This window comes from Dermacentor andersoni, chromosome 5, assembly GCF_023375885.2.
Source record: "Dermacentor andersoni chromosome 5, qqDerAnde1_hic_scaffold, whole genome shotgun sequence".
Taxonomy (NCBI): domain Eukaryota; kingdom Metazoa; phylum Arthropoda; class Arachnida; order Ixodida; family Ixodidae; genus Dermacentor; species Dermacentor andersoni.
Genome location: NC_092818.1, coordinates 126,490,905 through 126,512,744, shown reverse-complemented (window position 1 = coordinate 126,512,744; position 21,840 = coordinate 126,490,905). Strand labels below are relative to the sequence as shown.

Sequence of the window (21,840 nt, the reverse complement as noted above, 5' to 3'; positions counted from 1 at the left end):
GAACATTGTTGTTATATGCCTTCTAAGGAGTGTTCTACTGCAAGTATTTTTCAAATTAGTTGATTAACAGCAGGGATAGAAAGATTTGAAGTGCCGTGTAGCCATGATTTCAGGAAGCGAGCATCACCGCCAACATAGACACTCTCTCCACTTGCCCGTCTAGCCTTCGCAAGCGAAATTCCTTCCCCGAGTTCTCACATGACGAATACGGCACGGGCCCCTTTATTTTTTCTCTCTCTCTCTCTCTCTCTCTCTCTCTCTCTCTCTCTCTCTCTCTCTCTCTCTCTCTCTCTCGTTTTTGTTGAGTGGTGCAGTACTGTGACGGTCATGTGTGTGAGCTGTTGCATTTGTCTCGTTTCGTGCAGCAGACAATTTTGTGCGCTCTGCATAAGAACACCTGATTAGCAGCATAAGTCAGTGCCACAATCCCGAGCACTGAGGCAGGCGTGAGAGGATGAAAGAGCACGATTGCGGCCCTGGAACACGGTAGAAAATGACATAGTTTTGTTCTCGGCACGTGTCACTATGTGTGACATCACAGCACAGACATGTATGTAGGTGTACTTGCGCAACTGACGTTGACTCTCCTGCTGGGAGTGTGTCGTCCGCGAGGAAAAGGGCAAACAGCACTTAGTTTAAAATTTAAGCTCTTTCCACTGCGCATAGGGACGTAGTACTTAGCAGACACAATCGTTAGTACGCATTGTAAGCACTGAGTTTGTCAGCTCAAAATGGCCAGACCTGGCAAGGGGCGCTTTAAAAATAAACACTGCACCCTGTTGGTTAAAACGTTGGCCTCGTGGCAGGTTTGAGATATTTTTATGGGCCTGCAAATGTGTTGATCAGACAACAATGAAAGTTTGTAGCAACTTCTTTTTTCTTTAGATGTTGCGCCCATGTATATAGCTATCCCACAGTGAGATGCAACAGGGTCTATCTGTTGCTTCACTTGGCGCTGTCACTTGATTATGACATGCTTGTGGTTGCCTCTAAGTACGAGCTTCTTGAGCCAGCCACGCAAGTGCAGCACTACGTTATATACAGGAACTACCAAAATGTGAAGGCACGGGGTTCAGTGAAGACTAAACCTTATGACCACCCGATGCGTCGTTGTCAAGGGTAACATCAATGAGTCCTTTTTCTACAACTGAATAGAACTGCATAAGGAGCATTTTCTACCATCTTTTAATGCAGTGCAATGATCCTTTTAATATTAGCAGTTGAGTACTGGTGACAGAATTATAATGAGGAGTTATGGTACCATCAGGCTAGTACTCGAATATTGCAGCAGAATATCAAATGCTGTCCTATATTTACGTCAATTTCTCGCTTAGTAAAGCTCTGTTCACTGATCCGGTTGTTTCTCCAAACCCCGCAATTATTCAGGAGACAATGCCTTCACTTGTATTTTCTTCAGAAGGGATTTTGTCCCTAATAGAAAACTTAAAGCTTTCATCCTCTGCTGGCATTGACAACATCAACGCTAAGATTCTGCAGAACACCAAAGATACATGTTCATCTCTGTTGTGCATGTTATTCACTCAGTCACTCCTCACAGGCCAACTGCCCAAAGAATGGAAACAAGGGAAGGTCGTTCCAGTCCACAAATCAGGTAACAAGAACTCACCTCTAAATTACCGTCCCATTTCTCTAACTAGTATTCCCTGCAAAATCATGGAACACGTCATCTATACTCACATCATGGCATTTCTCGACTCGAACAACTTTTTTAATCCTGCCCAGCACGGGTTTCGCCGTGGTTACTCCTGCGAGACTCAGCTTGCCGCTTTCTTACACGATCTGCACTCTAACCTTGATTGTAATCTTCAATCTGACTTATTATTTTTAGATTTTGCTAAAGCCTTTGACAAAGTGCCCCATAAACGCCTTCTTATAAAGCTTTCCCACTTAAATTTTGACCCTAATATACTGAAGTGGATTGAAGAATTCTTGACTAATCGTTCACAATTCGTCACCATTAATAATAGGAATTCTAATTCAGTCTCTGTAACATCAGGCGTCCCACAAGGATCCGTGCTCGGCCCGCTACTTTTCCTAATATACATAAATGATTTACCATTAAACGTAACATCTAGCATACGTATGTTCGCGGATGACTGTATGATATATCGTGTTATTACTTCTACCGCTGACCAATCTTCTCTTCAAAGTGATCTTAATGCAGTCCAGGACTGGTGTAACGAGTGGCTAATGGAACTTAACCCGCGTAAGTGTAAATATTTGTCCATTCACCGTCGCCGTAATTCTCTCCTATTTCCTTATGTAATATCTGAAGTTCCGGTTGAACTAGTTCATTCATACAAGTATTTAGGAGTAACACTTTCAAGCGATCTTTCCTGGAATCCTCATGTTACTAACCTAATATCATCCGCGAACAGGACGTTAGGATTTCTAAAACGCCATCTGCATCATGCTCCTCAACACGTAAAATTGTTAGCCTACAAATCATTTGTCAGGTCAAAACTAGAATTTGCATCGCCTATTTGGAATCCTCATCAGGCATACCTAATTAATAATCTTGAATCTGTACAAAATCGCGCCGCTCGTTTCATCCACTCGTCATATTCCTTTGACATCAGCGTTTCCTCCTTAAAAACTGCATCCGCATTATCCCCCTTATCGCTCCGTCGTCGCATTGCCAGCCTATCTTTATTTCACAAATTCTTTCATAGCCCTATGCGCATCGCACCTTATATCCTTCCTCCTACACGCATATCTCACCGCACCAGCCATCAGCTACAGGTTGCCCGTCCACGCTCACGCACTGTCACGTTTTTAAATTCTTTTTTTCTTCGCACAGCTGCAGACTGGAACGGCCTTCCTAACGACGTTGCTGTCATTATGTGCCCATCCAAGTTCATCGAAAATGTAAAAAACTTCCTGTTATTGTGACTATGTATTTTTATTCTTGCCACCCCTTATGTAACGCTCCATTTATTGGAGCCTTTAAGGTAATAAAATGAAATGAAATGAAAATATTGATGCCTTAGACATTTTTGTAGGTTAAACTTTCTCTTTAGCTTGACTTAATATTTGCCTTTAGTGTCCCTTTAACGTTACCGTTACTTTATCTCAATCCTTCTCACTCACTTTGTCACTGTGAGAGCACCTCAAGGTTTGAGGCGAGTCGATATCAAACAGAATGTTTAATCAGTAATGAGCAGTAATTACAGCTAATGTGCAAGTTCAAGTCTTGTTTGCTGGTGCTTCATGAGGACTTGCAAGTACTAGAGCTGCATCATATTTATTATATTCAAAAATGAATAACGTTTAAAGAACAAGCACACATCTTTCTTTAGCATTTAACAAAAATGAGAAAGGTACAGGAAAAGGGCGTAGTGAGCCACAACAAGTCATTACAAAGGCTGCAACCAGTATATGTTGGCTTGACTTTTCAATTTTGCAGAGCTTAAGGCCACATATTCAACTAGCATTAAAGGCCAACTGCAACGAAATTTCCCTTGGGTTGAATTGACTATGAATGCCTAGTGTACACTCTCAAAGTATTCTTGGCAAAGCCGATGGGCTGGTAATTGCCTAATTTTGTTATTAGCAGCCATTAAATAGCACCGACGCAAATGTGTTCATCTGGCGGCAAAGCGGCAGCGATGTAGATATGGCGAATATTGAAGAATCGTATGCAACTGCTGATCTTTCAGCTGCGCCTAGGCAGCCAGGCACATTGCTTGCTCATCATTTGCGAGCTGACGGGCATCTTTCTCAGCGTGCGTTCTCCCTGTTGCACTCGTGATTTTGAGTTGTGAGAATGCCGACGCATTGTGTGGCCGTAAAGTGCTCGAATACGTACTTGAACACGAGCAATGGCTGTGCAGTACACAACGCTGAGTAGAGAAAGGCTGAATGCATCTTTCCTGTCCCAGCTTTCAGGGCGAAAGCGTGCACCGGGGTGCAGCGGGCAAGTTTGATGTGGACCAACTAATGCGCACAAAGCATGTAAACTGCAGTTGATGAAGCTGCACAAGCTACATTTCAACAGCACAGTCACTTACCCATCAAAATTTGCTTGGCAAACGCTTTCTCAGGGCAGCTATAAGTAATATATGCCATAATGGCGGACAAATACCAAGGGTAAGATTCAAAGGTAAATTGTATTCAAGTCATATTCCCGAGTGATCATTTCCGGTAGTGCATGATCTTCAAGATATTCCGTGCATCCCTACATTGGACGCGTCGAAGTAGACGAACAAAATTTTTTGTGACACAGCACCAGCAACAAGCAGGAATCGCATGCTACGTATGTCACAAAGGAGAACACGACATGGCGGCCATGGTGTAGATGCGGCAGAATGCAGGAATGCAGTGCCACCAGACCATAATGGGCGAAGCTTTATCACGGTCACAGTCCGGCTTGTCTGGCTGTGAGCTTATATACATTTAGCACAGAGCCCTCTAGCCTGGCCGTGCCAAGCCTCAGCCACGTATCATCCTCTACTATAGATGTCGATAGTGGTCTGATCGGTCGACGAGTCCGGTGCTTCCAGTGTGCCAGGCAGCGGCAGGTGAAGTCGGATACGTCATGGCGGAGGCGCTAAGCTTGCTAAAATTTAATCCTGTGCTTTAAATGTGATCCACAGCAGTGTGGCAATGAGTTGTTGCTGCAGCACTGGCAGACAAATGCATAGTGAGCGAGCGCTTCTTTGTTTGTCGAAGGCATAAATGCAACACGCTTGTTTCCGTGAACCCGAACAGCATGCTGCAGCATGCAAGCTAGCATGCGATGCAACCTGTTCCAGCTGCTCTGGCATGCGATAGGACATATTCTATTCTAGCGCCAGACATGCTAGACTGTAGAACATCCAATTTTCGCTGATGTAGCATAACTTCGCCTCGCGTGGATAGCATTTGCATTAAGCCGGACTATACCGCACCTTTAGCTTGGCCAGCCCAATGTTCTTTTCTACGAGCGGAGGCAGAACGTATCGAGGCCCTGCTGTTGAATGACTGACAACCAGGTAGAGAAAACCGGCAGGACTCGGAAAATACTTCACATTAAAAGAACATTGCGGGCACGCAAAAGCACTGACACAGCCCACGAAGCACATAACAAAGTATACTAACCCTGTGGATAGCAGATGTACAGAACGTGTTTGCTGATACACCAGAACGGAATACAAGCAAGGAAAGCAGACAGCATAGGCACTGATTCTCAATATTCTTCACACTACGTGACTCCCACCGGGAGATAATGAAGGTGTTCTTTTTTTTTTGAGTTTCGGTATGAAAAACATTATTTTTGCGAGCTCTTTGTGATGGATTGACCTGCACTTCAAGCGTAAGATTTTGCACAGAGGTACTGCATGTCTAAATTATCTAAAACTGGCCTTTTTATACGGTAGAAAATTTCATTGCAGTTGGCCTTTAACTAAGCTTGAAGGGCAATAACATTAAAGAATTTTTTAGCAAACACCATAATATTTAAGTTTACTCATGGTATTGAAATTGCACTTCGATTTTAGAGGGTTCTGAAGACTTTCAGAGATTATCACAGACCATGCAATATAGTAAATAAAAGGAGGAATAAACACAAGGTGATGGGCACTCACAGTGTTAACGTAATTTCTAAGCACGAGGTGCTTTCCTTTCCAGTACTTTAGCATCCCCAAGGACTGCAACGTGCTGACAATGTCGTATGCACTTACAGCTGTTTCCTGGCTCAGGTCTGGAACAAATGGAATGATGAAGAGAAGTTAGCACGGATCAGTAAAGCAGGCGGCATTTCCCTGCTCCGAATGATTAATGTAAAAAAGATGACACAGATCTGAAAGCTACAAAGCAAATGATAATCTCAGTACAAAAACCACAACATCTGAAAAGGAATCCTTCCATACATATCACAGCATACTGTATATACAAGTAAATAAGGTGACCATGAATATAATGCGGGGGAGGGGAGGGGGAGTTTCAGTTTCTCAGAAAAATTTTTTAAAATAAAATTTATATCACTATTATAACGTGAAGTGATGTTGCAAAGAAACAAGAAGTGACGCACAAAATGGATGTCCGCAGGGCACTTTATTCACTGTTACTGCGAACTGCCATCGCAAAATACACAGTGAAAGGACGAATGAACGCATAATTTATTAATTGTCACTGCTGATGTCTTTGTCACTGCCAGTGAGAATGACATCGTCCTCCATGCCAACTAGGTTATTGGACAGGCCGCACTTCAGGAGTGCACGCAGCACAACCGGACACAGCAAAGTCATCTACGATTGCGTGTGTTTGAACTCGGCTCTGTATGCGGTAGTGATCGCAGTGGTGTCTAGTCGTTTAGCTCACTGCAGGTACAAGCACCAGAAATTTAAAAACAACACACACACACACACACACAACACACACACACACACATTATGTTTTAGTCACAAACCCGAATATAACGTGAGGTGTGCTGAGAGGCCAGAAACTTAAATATTAAACAAATAAATAACTACCACCATACAGAGTGAATGAACACTCACAGTACACTTCATACAGTAGACGTCTATTAGTTTGGCCCTGACGAGACTGACAAAACTGGTTTAATTGTCCAGCAGGAAAAATTAAGCAAGAGACAGAAGAAATGCCAGAATGCACCACTCCTTTGGATAGTATCTGTCCAATTCTAACATTAGCCTGAACTGAATGTGCACACATTTAATAGATTCCTGGTAGAAAACTAACATAGAAATGACATAAGAGCTCCTCTAAAGAAAGTACAAATCTAACGTACACCCACACTCTAGCAAAAAAAAAAAAGTAGCATGTGTTCTATTCTGGCATCAGCAAAAGATGAAACCAGCGAACTTCACCTTCACAAAATGGAAATTTATGCCTAATATCCGTCGTCTTCATTCCGAGACAGCACTTTGTAGCTATCAATGGATGACAATCTGTTGCCTTCAGTACGATCCACTGAGCGTTTGATGTTCTGCATTTACCAAACGACCTCAACAATTGCAAATGGAGCAAACTTTGTTTTGGCTTCGTATTCTATTGCACTACACATAGGCAATTTTCAAACAGTTCCTTGGAGAAAAACCGTGCATTAGAATTGGGTAAGTACTGTTGTAAGCATTGAGAGCTACTGTTTTTGCTTTGAAATGTTCCTAGAGAATCTGAAAATAGGCACTTTTTGTGGGAGATTTTTTGGCATATGTTTCACTTTTTTACTGTTGCCTTAACCCTTTGAGGGTCAATTCTTTTTGCCAAATGCCACACCCTCAGGGTTGAGCTTTTCTATTGCAGATTTAAAATCTTCAGAGTGACCTATTTTGAAAAAGAATAAATAATACCACAATTTTTTAGAGTGGACATAAAATGACAAAAGATATTTTCCATAGGCAAACATGCATTGTTTATTCTTGAATACAGATGGGCTTGCATAAATACTTGTAACAAGAATAAAAAAGTACATACACTAGTTATATTTTGATTCAGTGTTGGGCAGATCTGCATCAAAGGAATCATCACTCTACTCACTTGCAGAAGAGCAACCGGCAAGCACATCTATAGTGTAATCAAACTGTGTATGTGAGCTCATGCAAGAAAACACTATGGTTGTGCGCCCATGAGAAAAACCAAATGAGTCAGAAATTTGCAGTAATCCTTTGTCCCATCGCCAACGAGGGGGCAATCACTTTTTGTGAGTCTCAAGAAAAGAAACGCAGGCATGGCAGCATCGTTCATATACAGCGGTATCGTTTGTATATGCCAGTGTCCACCTGTGAACAGGTGTAATCACACCCCATGTGAGCAATAAAAGAGCGAACATCTAATGCTGACCCTTTGAGAGATAAGAAACCAGGCAGACAGCAGTTTCTATGAGTGCAATGAACGGAAACAGCTCACAAGACGAAACCAAAACTGCACCGCATCCGCACGGATGTGTGAGCGGTTGCTAAACGCTGGCGTAAAGAAGCCGTAGAACAAAAACCAAGAGACAATGGAATAAAAAAAAATTCCTTGTATCCACACAGGCTGGCAGCACTTGCAGTGCAACAGAATTGAAAAATTGGCATGTCATCTAAATGTACCAATGATGTCGTTAATATGCAGCATTGACAACTTGGGACTTGTTCGTGGCACCCTATATACTAGGCTTGTGCAAATAGTAATATTTTAGTTCAAAGCGAATTCGAAGCAAATAGTCATTGAGGTCGAACACTTTCAAAGCGAATTCGAATAGTTGCCAGGTGTGCGAAGAACAAAACTTAACAGTTTAAAGTTGTTCTATACAAAAATTCTTTATTTCTGAGGTTACAACATACAAAGGCATCACAGAGAACCGTGTGATAACATATCTTAAACAGTAAAAAATTTTCTGCATATAGTCTAGTTGTAGAAGAAGGTGCTCCCTTCCACACAGATAACAACCTACAACACATGTATAAAACATCACAGAAAATCATTTGGTAACATATTTCAAGTAAAAAAATAATGGCATAACGACTAACAGCTCCACATGCAGTGAAGAAGGCACTCTCTTCTACTATTTACAAGGCTACAACACAGAAAGAAAATCTTAAAAAAAATCACAGCTCTACATGGAAGTAAAAGGTGTTCCTTTCTACAGTTACTAATATGAAAGACAAAAATTCTCACGCAGAAAAACTAGTTGCTCCACATGCTGGGGAAGTGGGTGCTCCCTTCTGTTGGTTACAATGGCACCCGCTGTCGAAAATAACCTTTCACTTGTTGTTTGGGTTGCTGGCACTGAAAGGTACCTGCGGGCTGCCCTTACAAGGGATGGGTGAAGGTGGCTGCCTTTGCTCTTCCACCATTCGAGCGGGTCCTCACAGCGAGGAGGGAAGGGAGATGTCAGGTAGCCCGCAACATCATCTTTGGTGGAAAGACCAGACTTCATAGTACCATATGATGCAACGCTTGCAAACGCCCCCCACACAGAAGCACACACAGAAGCATCTTGGGAGCTATCTAAACCTGTACCACTCTCACTTGATGTTTCACAGCACACGACTTGCAGTGTTCCCTCTGCTGCTATGGTGAGAACAGCGCAAGCCCACTTCTTCTCTGCCCTTTACGTATAGCAGGCATCCTTAACCCTTTCGCTGTCGGACCTTTCTGGCCGTGATGCACCCCCAGTGTCGGCTTGGTTTCAGGGAACGAGCATAACAGGGAATGAACATAGCAATTTATTTTTGATTATGATTGCTATACAAATAACGTAGTCAATGCTATATGCACATTTCAGTGTTCTGCAGCTGCTGTTAGTAAACATCATCATCATCAGCCTGACTATAAAATCCCTTCAACATCCGAATCTGACGATGCGGAACCCTATTCCTCGCATGCGACTCTGTCCGAGTCCGAATCCGAGCTCGGCTCGTATTATAAATCGGAATTGAGCCACCGCACCAATGAGCAGACGAAGGTCCCGCGCGCTCAGCCATCCGAAAGTAACCGCGCGCTGGGAGGATGCGCTTTCAGTCGCCCACACAACGGAGAGAAATGGTACGTTGCGTGATCAAGAAGACAGAGGGAGATGGAAAAAGGCTAAACAAAGATTGAAGGGCTTTACGTTTACTGCTGCAAGTCGGAAGCGAGGGTTCGGCAAGAGAGCGAAAGCATCAATCGAGTCACTCTTTTCGGAGAGGCAACGGCACGTGCGCCTGAACTTGACGCGGCGTAGCAGACACACCAACAGAAGAAAAATAAAAACCTTCAAACCAACGGAGATGGCAGAACAACCCTTGAACCCATAACCACACGCGCGCGACGCATGATCCAGCGAACGCGGAGCCACCGCGCCACTCAGCAAAGAGAAAGTGGGGAGTGGCAGTCGCACGGTACTCTTCAATACATGGGTTAACACAGGTCGGGGAGAATATACGAACTTGTAGAAAGAGTCAACAGAGGGCGTGGCCAATTCAGAAGTGCCAGCTTTGCGCTCAGGCGCGAAATTTTGAACGCACGATAGAGAACGTACCGGTACGTCAGTGACACCGTGGGGGGGAAGCGCGATGACGTACCGGTACGTCCGTGACAGCGAAAGGGTTAAATCTTGGGTCCAGCAACATCGCTAGGGCTGTATCCTCAGATGTCTTGACACTAGGAAACCTTGCCTTGATGCTTCGTGCCAGACTCAAAGCAATTGCCGACGACTCATCTGATTGAGCTGCGTGTCGAGCAAGTACAATGTAAGTGCACTCAAGCAAAGGAATAACTTGGGACAATGTGCGATATTTGTCCCCAGATAGCTCTGTTGTGGCTTGAGCAAGTGGATCGAGTACCTTCACAGCGGCAGTCATCAGCTTTCATTCAGCTGCAGTGAGGTTATCAACCCCATCACACTCCGAAAGCTCCACGGTGATCGGTTTGTGAAGCTTGAGCAGCCTAGTCATCATCTGATGCTCGCTATTCCAACGCGTTGGAACATCTTGCACCGCTTCCAGGGCATTCAGCTGCATTTCCCTTTGTACTTCCATAAGGCGCACCCGAGCATTTGCGCTTCACTTATAGCGGTCAACGATAGCCCTGGCCTTTGTGCACAGTTGGGAAAATCCAGGTACATCCCGCTTGACATTGCTCATGCACAACTGCAGCGTGTGCCTGAAACATTTTATGCCCATCCAAGGCGACTGAGTAATTGCAGCAGTGAAATTTTTCCCTTTATCTGTAACAACAAACACTCACACAGTACCTGGATCTGGAAGTGCCCACTCCTCCATCACGCTTTTCAGAAAGAGCACCAAGTTTCCGGCTGTGTGAGCGTCTGCCATTTCTGTACATGCCAGCGCGTGCATATGCAGCTGAAATGAGCTGTTCAAGACGTGGCATGTTACCAACAAGCAGCTTTCATTAGCCTGCAATGTCCAACTGTCCGTCGTTATTGAAGTTGCCTCTACTCCACTGTCAGTCACCGCCTGAAGGCTGCTCATCAAGTTTTGTTTCTTCGAAGCGTAGAGCTCCGGAATTATTCCTCTGGAAAACGCTGTTCGCAACGGCACAACGTACTCGGGAATAGCAGCGTTCATAAGGGCCACAGAGCCCGGCTCCTCAATAACACTGTAAGAATGCATCCCGCACACTATGAATCCAACAATAGCCTTTGTCATTTCCTGTGCTTTTGGCGCCGTATGTTTCAGCTTCGGCTTGAAACGGTTAGCTACCGAAGGCTCTTGCGCGTAAGGCTTAGTGACAGCAGTAGACTTCCCGCTTTTCCGTGCACAACATTCTTTTTCGTATGCCATGAATACATTCGGGTGCCTCTTTAAATGCGTCGCCAGAGTCGTCGTAGTGCCGTTGTAGTGCCGGCTCGGTGGCGGCTGATCTCAATGATGTGCTGCTGCCCAAGCCTAAACGCACAGCCGCCGCAGATCGCCACTATGCGTACCCCTTCCCCCACTCCTTTCCTCAGTGGCGGTGACCGCGTGAGAGCACACGGTGTTCTCCGGTTGCCGAAGCGCCGGCTTGGTATCAGTGGATCACAGTGCGTGCTTCCCAAGCCAAAGCGCAACACCATCTTCAATTGACTTGCTAGCAGCGCCAGCGGCATCAGCGCCGTTTGCGGCGGCTGGTGCGAAATGTTCCGCACCAGACGGACTGTCCAAGTTCACAGACGGTTTATATTATAATATAATCTATCTGCCTATATAAGTAGTTTATTCTCAGCCAGTTCTTTCTGAGCTATGAGTGAGGCAGCCAGTGGAAGTCCTTCGTCTGCTGCTACTGCTAAACGAGCTGCCTGAGCAGAGGCCCAGCACCTTTGCCGCCAGAATCCAGGGGTGCCGAACCAGGCATTGATGCAGCAAGTCTAGCATATACCCATCTATTTCTCCGACCACAAAGCTACCTTCATGACAATAAAGAACTGGGAGTGGAGTGTTTCTTGAAGAAGTGAAGACTAAGAAGTTGTAACTGTACATACATGTCTTGCTCGATTTATTTGCCTTAGTATATAGAAAAGCCGAAACACCGAAGAGCTGCGCTCAAATTTCGTATTAGAAAGTGACATAATCATCAGCAATTTTTTTCTTTTCCACAACGAGCATTTACTGACCATTTTGGTACCTGTCAGGTCAATGTCTCATAGTGCGCGACATTCGCATCTCCCATGCGCATCTCCCATGCGCTTATCCCGGCCTTTCTTTTCCTGTGGAACTGGTGGACCCGCCCGCTCTTCCACTGCGTGCGTGGGGTGCCGCCGACTGTGGTTTTGTTGTTGCTTTTCATTGCCTCTGTGCGCATCGACGATATCAGTGTTTCTATTGGTTCATTCGTGCGAGTTCCTGCCGTCAGAAAGGAGATGGACGACGGCAAACGGAAGTGCGAAACGATATCAATCGAGCAGAAGGTGGCTATGCTGAAAGCCGTCGAGTCTGGCGTGAAGAAGAAAAAAGTGGCCAAAGATTTCGGCATAGCGATGAGCACACTGTCGATGATTTCGAGCAGCAAAAAAGCTGTCACCAGTGCTCTCGCACATGGCGTAGAAGGCGACAGAAAGAAGCTGCAAGCCCCCCCTTTTGAAGCTGTAGAGAAGGCCGTCTTCAAGTGGTTTTTGGACGGAAGAGCAAGCGGCACTTCTGTGAGTAGGGCACTGTTGCAGTGCAAAGCGAGGGACTTTGTGTGCATCATGGGGCACAACGATTTTGTGGCGAGTGTCGGCTGGCTGAAGCATTTCAAAGAGCGCCACGACATCGTCAGCAGGGCTGTCAGCAAGGAAGTGCAGTCTGTCGACCACGAAGCTGCAGTGGCGTGGGTGGAGACAAACGTTGTTGAACAGCTGCTAGAAAAATACAGTGCCAAGGATTTGTTCGACGTGGATGAGACAGCCCTGTTCTACCAGACGCTGCCGCAAGAAACCTTGGCCCTGAAAGGTGAATGCTGCCAGGGCCGTAAGCAGAGCAAGGTCCACGAAACCGTGTTGCTTTGTGCCAACATGGATGGGTCGGAAAAGGTTCTGGCCCTCGTGGTCGGCAAAAGTGCGTCACCACGATGCTTCAACGGCAAACGAAAGCTCCAAGTGAACAATGTGTCCAGCCGTAAGGCTTGGATGACGAGATAAATTTTCGCACAATGGCTGCAGGAATGGGACAAGCAGCTGGGCAAGCTGAACAGGAAGATACTGTATTTACATGATTGTAAGTCGACCCCTCCATATCGCGTGAAAGAAGAAAAAAAAACATATAAAGCATACCCGAGGGTGAATTCTACAATGAAAATTTATTAGTAGCTGGCATGGTCACTGGGCTACTCGTCTTGACTAGTGCTGCCATCGTAACCGCTGCTACAGTCCCACAGCGCGTCGTCGTCCAGTGAAATTACACATTTGGCAAATGACCGCATTACGACATCTTGTGGAACAGAAGCCCACACTGATTGCACCCAACCACACGCAGCCGTAAGAGCGGCTCTTTTGACAGGTCCGGTTGGCGTAAGTTCGCGGTCTTCTGCCGCCAGCCACTCGTACTCACGGCGGAGAAGGTCCTTAAAAGGCGAAGATCCGGGCTTGTTTCATGACCATGTCGCACTTCACTGGCAGGGACTGATCACGCATTTCAGCGACGTACCCCTCAAGCTTGGCCTACAGCTCCGGATAGCGTCTAGTCTTCGGCCTGTGGGAAATTCTTCGCTTGCCGTCACAGGTGGAAATTTTGCTTCGCTGCAGTCGCCACTCTCGCACCAATGGTTCAGAAACATAGAGCTTGTGGCCTACTGCGCAGCGATTTGTTTCTTCGGCGTAAAGGATGGCAGTCCTCTTGAACGCTGCTGTGAACGAGGGCTGAATGTTTAGTGGGCCTGGAGCACTCATCACGACTGAGGAAGCATGGAAGTAGCATGTACCCGGCAGTCGAGTCAAACGCGTCAAACTGAGAGCTACAGGGAAACAGAAACACTTCAGCGGCGTCTGCTCTACCATGAATCATTGATACTCCGTGGAAGCGCCGTCGTTCTGGGGGTGCCGCCGCGAATGAAACAGCGGCACTTGCATCAACTATCGACACCCCCCATGAGTGTTGTGTGTGCTGTAAAACCCTAAAATATGTTGAAAAACCCTTCCGAAAAGCGAACAAACGTGCGGGATAGCGAAAACTATAGGTAAGGCCATACAGCAAACATAAAATTGTAACCACGTTATAGCTCCGCTGATATCTCGTTGATCTCGCTTTTTTGGCGGTGCCATGTTTTGGTTTCGATTGTAAGTCGACCCCTCCACTTCAGATGTTCAAATTAAAAAAAATAGGTCGACCTACAATCGTGTAAGTACGGTATGCCTCGTACTGGACAACTGCGCGGCCCACCACACTGCCGCTGTGCTCAAGAACATAGAGCTATGCTTCTTGCCACCAAACTGCACTGTAGTTGTGCAACCCCTCGACCAAGGAGTTATCATGAACTTTAAGTGGGGCTACCACAAGTGTGTGATCAACCGGATTCTGCTCAATATGAGCATGAAGCACAAGTCCACGATCGACTTGTACATGGCGATCGAGATGCTACAGGCTGCTTGGATGGCTGTACCGGCAAGCATGATCGCCAATTGCTTCCAGCATGCCTCATTTGGCGTCAGCAGTGGCGGTTACAGTGAAGATCTCAGTGCTGCCACCAATGAGGGTGCCGTGGGCGACCAAGCCTTAGGACGTGGGATGCTCTCCTTGACACCGGCGTTGTGCCCGACTGCGACGCCTTCTGCATGTACGTCAGTGCCGATTCTGATGTGGTGACGACGGAAGAGCTAACGGAGGCAGAAATTGTGCGCACGGTGATGGGGGTGCCTAATGACGACAGTGACGAATGTATCGATGACAGCCTGGAGCCAACTATTGGCGAACCTGATGTACCGACGCCTGCACAAGTGCTGCATGCGGCAGACCTGCCGCGCCGCTTCTTTGGCGCTCACGATGGCGGCGAGGACGGACTCGAAATAGCGGCTGCAGCTGAAAAAGCCATCATTCGCCTGAAGAAGACGGGGAAAAAATCTATCAAGGACTTTTTTTCTGCGAAGTGATCCGCCAGCTGGTGTGCTGTTGATCGGTCAGTGATGAGCCGTTTGGCGTGAATAAAGTAGCAATTCCCTTGCTTTCTATTTTTCAGTTGTTTTTTTTTTTTTCCGTGCAACGGCCGTTCTCTTTTTTGCGTGACGGACTGCTGTGAGATTTGGTTCAGGTGAGTACATCCTCTCTTGCTTGCTAATTGTGGATAGAAATGGATAGTGGCTATAACGAACTAATAGTTGTAACGAAGTAATTACGACCCCACTTTCAACTTTGTTATAACGAGGTTTTACTGTAGATGGCAGCACTTTGTCAGTGCTCTAGGACAGTGCTTTTAGAATTATGTGCTTTTCGTGCCTTTTGGCAGATTTGGATCAATGGAGTCTGTCACTGATAGCTCGCATGTGAGTCGTGCGTGCAAAAGAAAGGTGCTGCTTGAATCTGACAGTGAAAGTGAGAGTGAAAGCGATGCACTAGAGTTTTGTTCTTTGAGTAATGAGGATGATAATCTTCTGATTGCTTCGTCTGCCGAAAGTGATGATTTGGAAAGCGAACACGACATTGACTCGGTCAGACAGTGGTCCAGCATGGACGCTGACAGCCTCTCTTCGTGTCCAGAAAGGCACTGTCATGTAAGAATGCATGAGAAATTTCCTCGGTGGAGAACTTTGCTTTCCAAAATAGTTGCTTTTGAAACAGGGTAAAATAAAAAAAAATTCCTTGTTTCTAACTGTACCATTTGTTACAATGACAAGTACACATATACTGCGTAGTGAAGAGGCCAAATGAGATTTCCACGCTTAAGCCATAAAGTAAATTGGTTGAAAGAGGTTTGGAAGGGTTTTCAATGGAATGAAGTTTGAAAATAAGCCATTAAAAAAAGAAAGGAAAGAAAGAAAGAAGTAAAATAAGGCCACATTTTGTCAAAATAATAAAACACTCCATGACGTTTGCCTTGTGCTGGACAGGAAAATAGACTTAGTTAACAAAGGATAGCTGCACATCAACATGAGTCTACTGCAATATGCACATTCAGGAGGTGGCGTGTATATTTAGGAGATTATTCTTTGCCAAAACACCTAGTGTACCATCTCATAGGTCATTGAAAGCTGGTATGCAAGCAAATGGAAATAAGGCAGGTTGTACTGACCCTTGATCGAAATCTCTTTGCCCTGAAAGCGTCGGAGGTAGTCGAGGACAACACTCTTCCAGTAACTCCGGTATGAGATCAACCCCAGGTCCGACAGAGGCTTTTCTGGGGAGCCCACCTTGCCTTCCACTTTACTGAGCAGGTAGCCTGGGCATATAGAGAACGTACAGATGCTTTTACAAGCAACATTGTGCTTGGGCTAATGTGAATAGTTACAGTGTTGAATAATTTTGAAGCAACTAGCTTAAATCCTTGGCATAACAGCCACAACAATCACAAACAAATATAAAGAACAAGGGGGGGGGGGGATTCACTTGCAAGAGACAGTTCATTTTGAAAGTACTGCTATTCAGACATTGGCGTGAAAAAACACAAGCTCACCATTTTTGCATTTTTTAGACCACCAACAGTACAGAAAATTTGCTTACAGATTATGGCTTTGTCGTGTTAAGTCTACCAGAAATCTTCTGATGCTCAAGGTCACAAGGGTGCTTCACGCGCACCCATCGCGTGGCCTAAGGTGCAATGCACGTTGACACGACATCGTGAAGTGCAGATGTCACACGTAATCTTGCCTGCACAATGCCGGCAGTTTAGGCAGTGTTGTGCAAATTCAGCTAGGTGCTTTCTACCTACATGTGTGCTTCACCTTCACTGTAACTGTTCGCTGGTTGGCCAGGGACCCGAATGCCGGTTTACAGTTTAGCCCACGCACAAGGTTTCTGGGCTGATCACTAATGACTCAAACAAGGAGGGGCAAGTGTCTCACAACAGTTTTTCACCCAATACTATGGGAGACAACGGCAAACTTTTGTCACAGCCAAACTGCCTTTGCTGTTAGGCCTAACCAGCACTGCTTTGTCAGGTGTCACTGACCAAAGTCACAGTTTGGCACTGAGTTCCCACACACACATCTATTTCAGAGTGGCCACATGGCTCTTGGGAAGCGTAGAAACTAGTTTGCCAAAAAAGCAATATGTGAGGGACAGCCCGAAGAGCACAGACTTCCTTCACAGCCACCATTTCTATGACAATGTGCATGTCGATTCCATGTGTACAATCAAGTGAGACGCTGTATGGCATCTGGAACTCTGATAGCATTTATACATTGGATCAATAGATAAGGTGGTAGTGCTGCGGGGAGGCTTAAATAATTGAGGTCAGAAAAATATCTTGGCAAATATAAACTAATTCTTCGACATTACCTTGTTTTGCCTATGAGTCATATCAAACAGCAGTGCAACTAGCTCACCGAAACTGCTGACAATACATGTGTTTGAATTTATATTTGCGCATTCTGATTACTTTGAAAATGCTAAACAGTGAAATTCGAACAAATTTAATAGTGAAGAGCTTATTATTTGATTGAATATTAGAAACTAATATTCATTCGTGCCAGAGACGAATGCCTAACAAACAGTGCACCATCACTTTTGCAAGCTGGAGTGCTCCTGGCAGGCAGTGGCAGTCTACAAATATAGTATAGTATAGTATAGTATAGTATAGTATAGTATAGTATAGTATAGTATAGTATATAGTATGAAAATATATATACAAACTACTTGCACTGCAGGGGATCTCAGCCTTATAAATACACCTAAATTTTTTTTAAGGTTGTGTGAATACTGAAAATTTCAAATACATATTCAGGACTTCGATACAAGAATTGATTTAAGAGAGCAAGCAAGCATGCTACACTGACACAACAATGCTGTGAGCTACTTGAGCAGGACTCACTGAAGTCGATGAGCATCCTTCCATAACCTTGTCGTTGATATGGTGGCAATGTCAGGATGCAGGACACATTGTAGTTGAGGAACGAGTTCTTCTCCTGATCCAAGAAAGAGACAGCAAACAAAAGATACAAAAGAGTGAGAAACACATACAGTTGAACATCGATATAACAAACTTTAATAAAACAAAATTCTCAATATAACAGAGTATTTAACTTTTTATAAGTTTGTGTCTATAGAGACTCCACGTATCTTGAAACGAAACGTAATGAAGTGTATATAACACCAGGGTGCCAGCAAGTTGACATTTCCAAATTCCTCGAGTTTTCCAGGCTTTCCCTGAGTGCCTTTGCAAATTTCCCTGAGCGACGCAGAACTATGTTTGATGTCAAGATGGGAAACCATGTCACCCTATGCTGTCACTCTCTAGTAAGCATGTGAAAAACTAAAAAAAAAAAAAAAAAAAAAAGACGACTTAATCCAGTTTGAATACTAAGGAGTAGTGCTTATTTTATTCAAAAAGAGAATAGAAGGGAGGGCTTAGTAAAATGTGCAGAAAATAAAATGTCTTAAAAAGAAATTGCAAATCAAGTCGGACAATCTCAAATACAAATGAAAAGCAGATGCATACAGAAGCAAGTATTTTCGAATATGAGCTTTTTCTATCAACTGATAGCAAGCTCAGCGGTATGAGGCCCAAACTTTGTCATAATTGAGATTCTCCTGCTGTCCTGACATACTCTCAGCCCGCGTACGACGCCTCATTGTTGTGCTTCACTGCTTTAAAGAGCTTATATTCGTTTGTATGAGGGAGACCTGCATCTCGGCCAATCGACACAACAGTGAAACACAACAGTTTGACTGTTGTGTTTCATATAAAGTCCAAGGGTGATAAGATCCTATTGCGCACCTTGCTCCATATGCTCTGGGCGCGAGGGAGAGCATGCAAGTGTGAGTCGAAAAAGATGGTGGCTTGAGTTTTGCTGTCTTCCAATGCAAGCTAGGAGGAGGAGGGAGTGAGGAAGGGGGCAGGTGAGCAACCTCTCTTCTCTTAGCCTGGCCCTGGCTGCACATGGCTGTCAGCGTGGCTGAGCGCATGCACGGCCCGTGTGCCCTACCTGAGAGGTACGGTATTTACTCGATTGTAACGCGCTGTCGATTGTAAAGCGCACCCATTTATTGTGACCAAAAAAAGGAAAAAAAAAAAAAGAACGCCCTTGATTGTAAAGCGCACCCGTTTGCCGGGACTTAAAGAAAAGTCCTTTACAGTACCGCACACCTCATTCTTTCATACAGAAATACAACTATCTCTCATTTGGAAAAAACAAAGATTTACTCCCAATGCACTAACATTGCGATAAATAAAAAAAGTCGGCAATTTCGCGCGACAGGTGAAGCATTGATTACGATAGCAAATTAGTAGACAGCTATACAAGAAGAGTTGTAGTTTTATCGGCCGTATAACTTTTAAACATTCACTTACTAACTAAATTAACAAGCATGGTGTCACACGCTCACAAGCATGAACACGTCTCACTCAATGACCGTGGAAACTCTCTAAACGCTGGAGTGAGGAAGTGTGGTAGCAGGAGCGAGGGAATTGACCTCTGTGCGGCCTCTCGCTTCGATGAGAACACAGGGCAGTGCGTTTAGATGTGTAGACCCTCCGTCTCCGCCGCAGATCACTTTCAAGATAAGGGCCGCGTGGCCGCACCGTATGTAGCAGCCACCAGTGTAGAACGCCTCTCCTGTTGGCGCCAGTCCGCATGTAAGTTTAGAAAACTCAGAACGACTGTGATGCGATCCGATTTCCGTTCGTCTCCGCACACGTGATCGCTTTCCTTTTAATTGCGCATCGTGATGAACTCGGCATGTCTTTGCAGTCGGCATTTCCATGCTGATAGAGCAAACGCAGAAAACAGGAAGACGGGCGGTGAACCCTAAGCCAAAGGAAGCATTGCCTAAGCATACCTAGTACAGCACATGGAGACAGCTACGACAGCTAGGCTCGAAGCGTGTACGAGGCAGCCATATCGAAATGTCGATGGCGATATGGTAACGCAGATTTAGCGTCGTACTCGATTCTAACACGCACGCAATTTTTGGACCCGTTTAATCGGAAAAATGTGTGCGTTAGATTCGAGTAAATATGGTAATCTGTGGTGGTTACAAAGGTTAAGCAAGCCAAGATGGCCCTCACTTCATGCTCGCTTTATGTGTGCTGTTCTCTCGCGTGTTTAGTGCTGGAGGTTGTGTAACCTTGAGTTTAGGAGATGCGTTAAAGTGAGAAGGAGACGAAGCATTTGCACCCCTCTGCCTGTGCTCTTCATGATAGTGTCGTCCCACTACAAGTGACACTACCAGCCTTGGTGGTGGAGTGAACACAAATGTTTCGCAGGCTTCACTTTGTACCACCAATGTGAAGATATTGTCCACACAGCATGAAACCATATCTTTGGCTGCTGCATCGCAAAACTTAACAAAATGACATTTTTTTTGTCGGTGAAATTTGTTTTTTTATCATTTCCTGATAATTTGGAAAATATTATGGCCTTTTCTGTGTAAGGAAATCCACCAGCGACTGTACTTGTTTGTATAAGCTGTCAAATTTGATTATGATGAAGTAAAGTGGCGATTTTACTGACTTCATTATATCAAGGTTTAACAGTATATGCTAAGAAAAAGAAATGAAGGAAAATGCAGTCGAATCTCTTTATAACGAACTTGCATCTGACAACAATACTTTTGTGATAGTACCTGATATTCATTATAAGCATACATGCTGATATTGGTAAAAAAAGAAAGGAAGATAGAGTCCATATCACGTTTATGCAAAGCAAATGCAATTGGTGATGCTTTTGATGGGCTCCTGTAAATTTTTATGGCCCATTGGTGGCTTGCGTGTGGCCACGGGAACAAAAATTACGTACACACACCTTGCACCATCACTCATACTCAACTGTGCTTTGGTGTGATTGCATGCAATTGGAATGTTGGCTTGCTGGCTGCGGCCAAATCAAGGCACTGGCTAAAAGGCACAACATCCGCATTCAGAATGTGTAAAGTTGCTTGACAGCCGATTTTTTGGACATGAGAGAGGTCCGCGGGCATTCATGAACTCGCTACTACAGCCATCAGTCCAGCCCATAGATACCACTTTAAATCGCTGACAAGCTAAGAACTTATTAATGGCAAGCTTCCCATGATGACTTGTTGCCAGCCACTTTGCTGGCTGACGGCAAAATTTTATTACAGCTGTACTGCCTAGGCCACTAGGCCTAACCAGTGCCGTTTTGTTGGGACTTGGCAACCGAAGTTGAGGTTTGGTGCCAAGTCTATGTGGCAGCAACTTTGTTCATGACTGCCATGCTTGAAGCATTATACGTGCAGATATTGCAAAAATCAGGCAGCAGGACACGAGGTATCAAAGTATCTGTCATTATATGATTGGTTTCAGGGGTGGGCACCAGCACCGTGGGAAAATCGGCATAATCGCACAGGTACAAATAATCTGGCACCTGAAAAACCATTATGACTGTACACAGGGTGTCTACCAAGTTGACATTTCCAAATTCCCTGAGTTTTCCAGGTTTTCCCCGAGTGCCTTTGCAACATTCCCTGAGTGATGCAGACCTGTTTTATGTCAAGACGAGCTGAAACCACATCGCCCGATGCGGTCACTCTCTGGTAAGCATATCGAAAAAATTAAAAAAGAAAAACTACTTAATCCAATTTGAATACTAAGGAGTAGTGTTCACGTTATTCAAGAAGAGAATAGAAGGGAGGGGTTAGTAAAATGCACACCTAATGAAATGTCTTCGAAAAAAATTGCAAATTGAGTCGGGCATTGTCTCAAATATGAATAGAAAAGGAGATGCATACAAAAGCAAATATTTTCGAACATGAACTATTTCTATCAACTGATAGCAAGCTCAGTGGTACGAGGCCCGAACTTGGTCACAATTGAGATTCTCTCTCAACA

At 44.8% G+C, this 21,840-nt stretch overlaps 1 protein-coding gene across 3 annotated transcripts in view; it reads right to left on the bottom strand.

Annotated features, from left to right (window-relative positions):
- Nucleotides 1-21,840, bottom strand: part of LOC126531118 (histone acetyltransferase KAT7-like) — a 117,823-nt gene that overhangs the window by 5,397 nt on the left and 90,586 nt on the right. For all 3 annotated transcript variants that reach the window (XM_050178520.2, XM_050178521.2, XM_050178523.2), the window contains 3 exons: nucleotides 17,863-17,956; nucleotides 16,126-16,272; nucleotides 5,586-5,701 (listed from right to left, as the gene is read on the bottom strand). In XM_050178520.2, coding sequence (XP_050034477.1) covers nucleotides 5,586-5,701; nucleotides 16,126-16,272; nucleotides 17,863-17,956 — 357 coding nt within the window. The remainder of the gene's footprint in view (nucleotides 1-5,585; nucleotides 5,702-16,125; nucleotides 16,273-17,862; nucleotides 17,957-21,840) is intronic.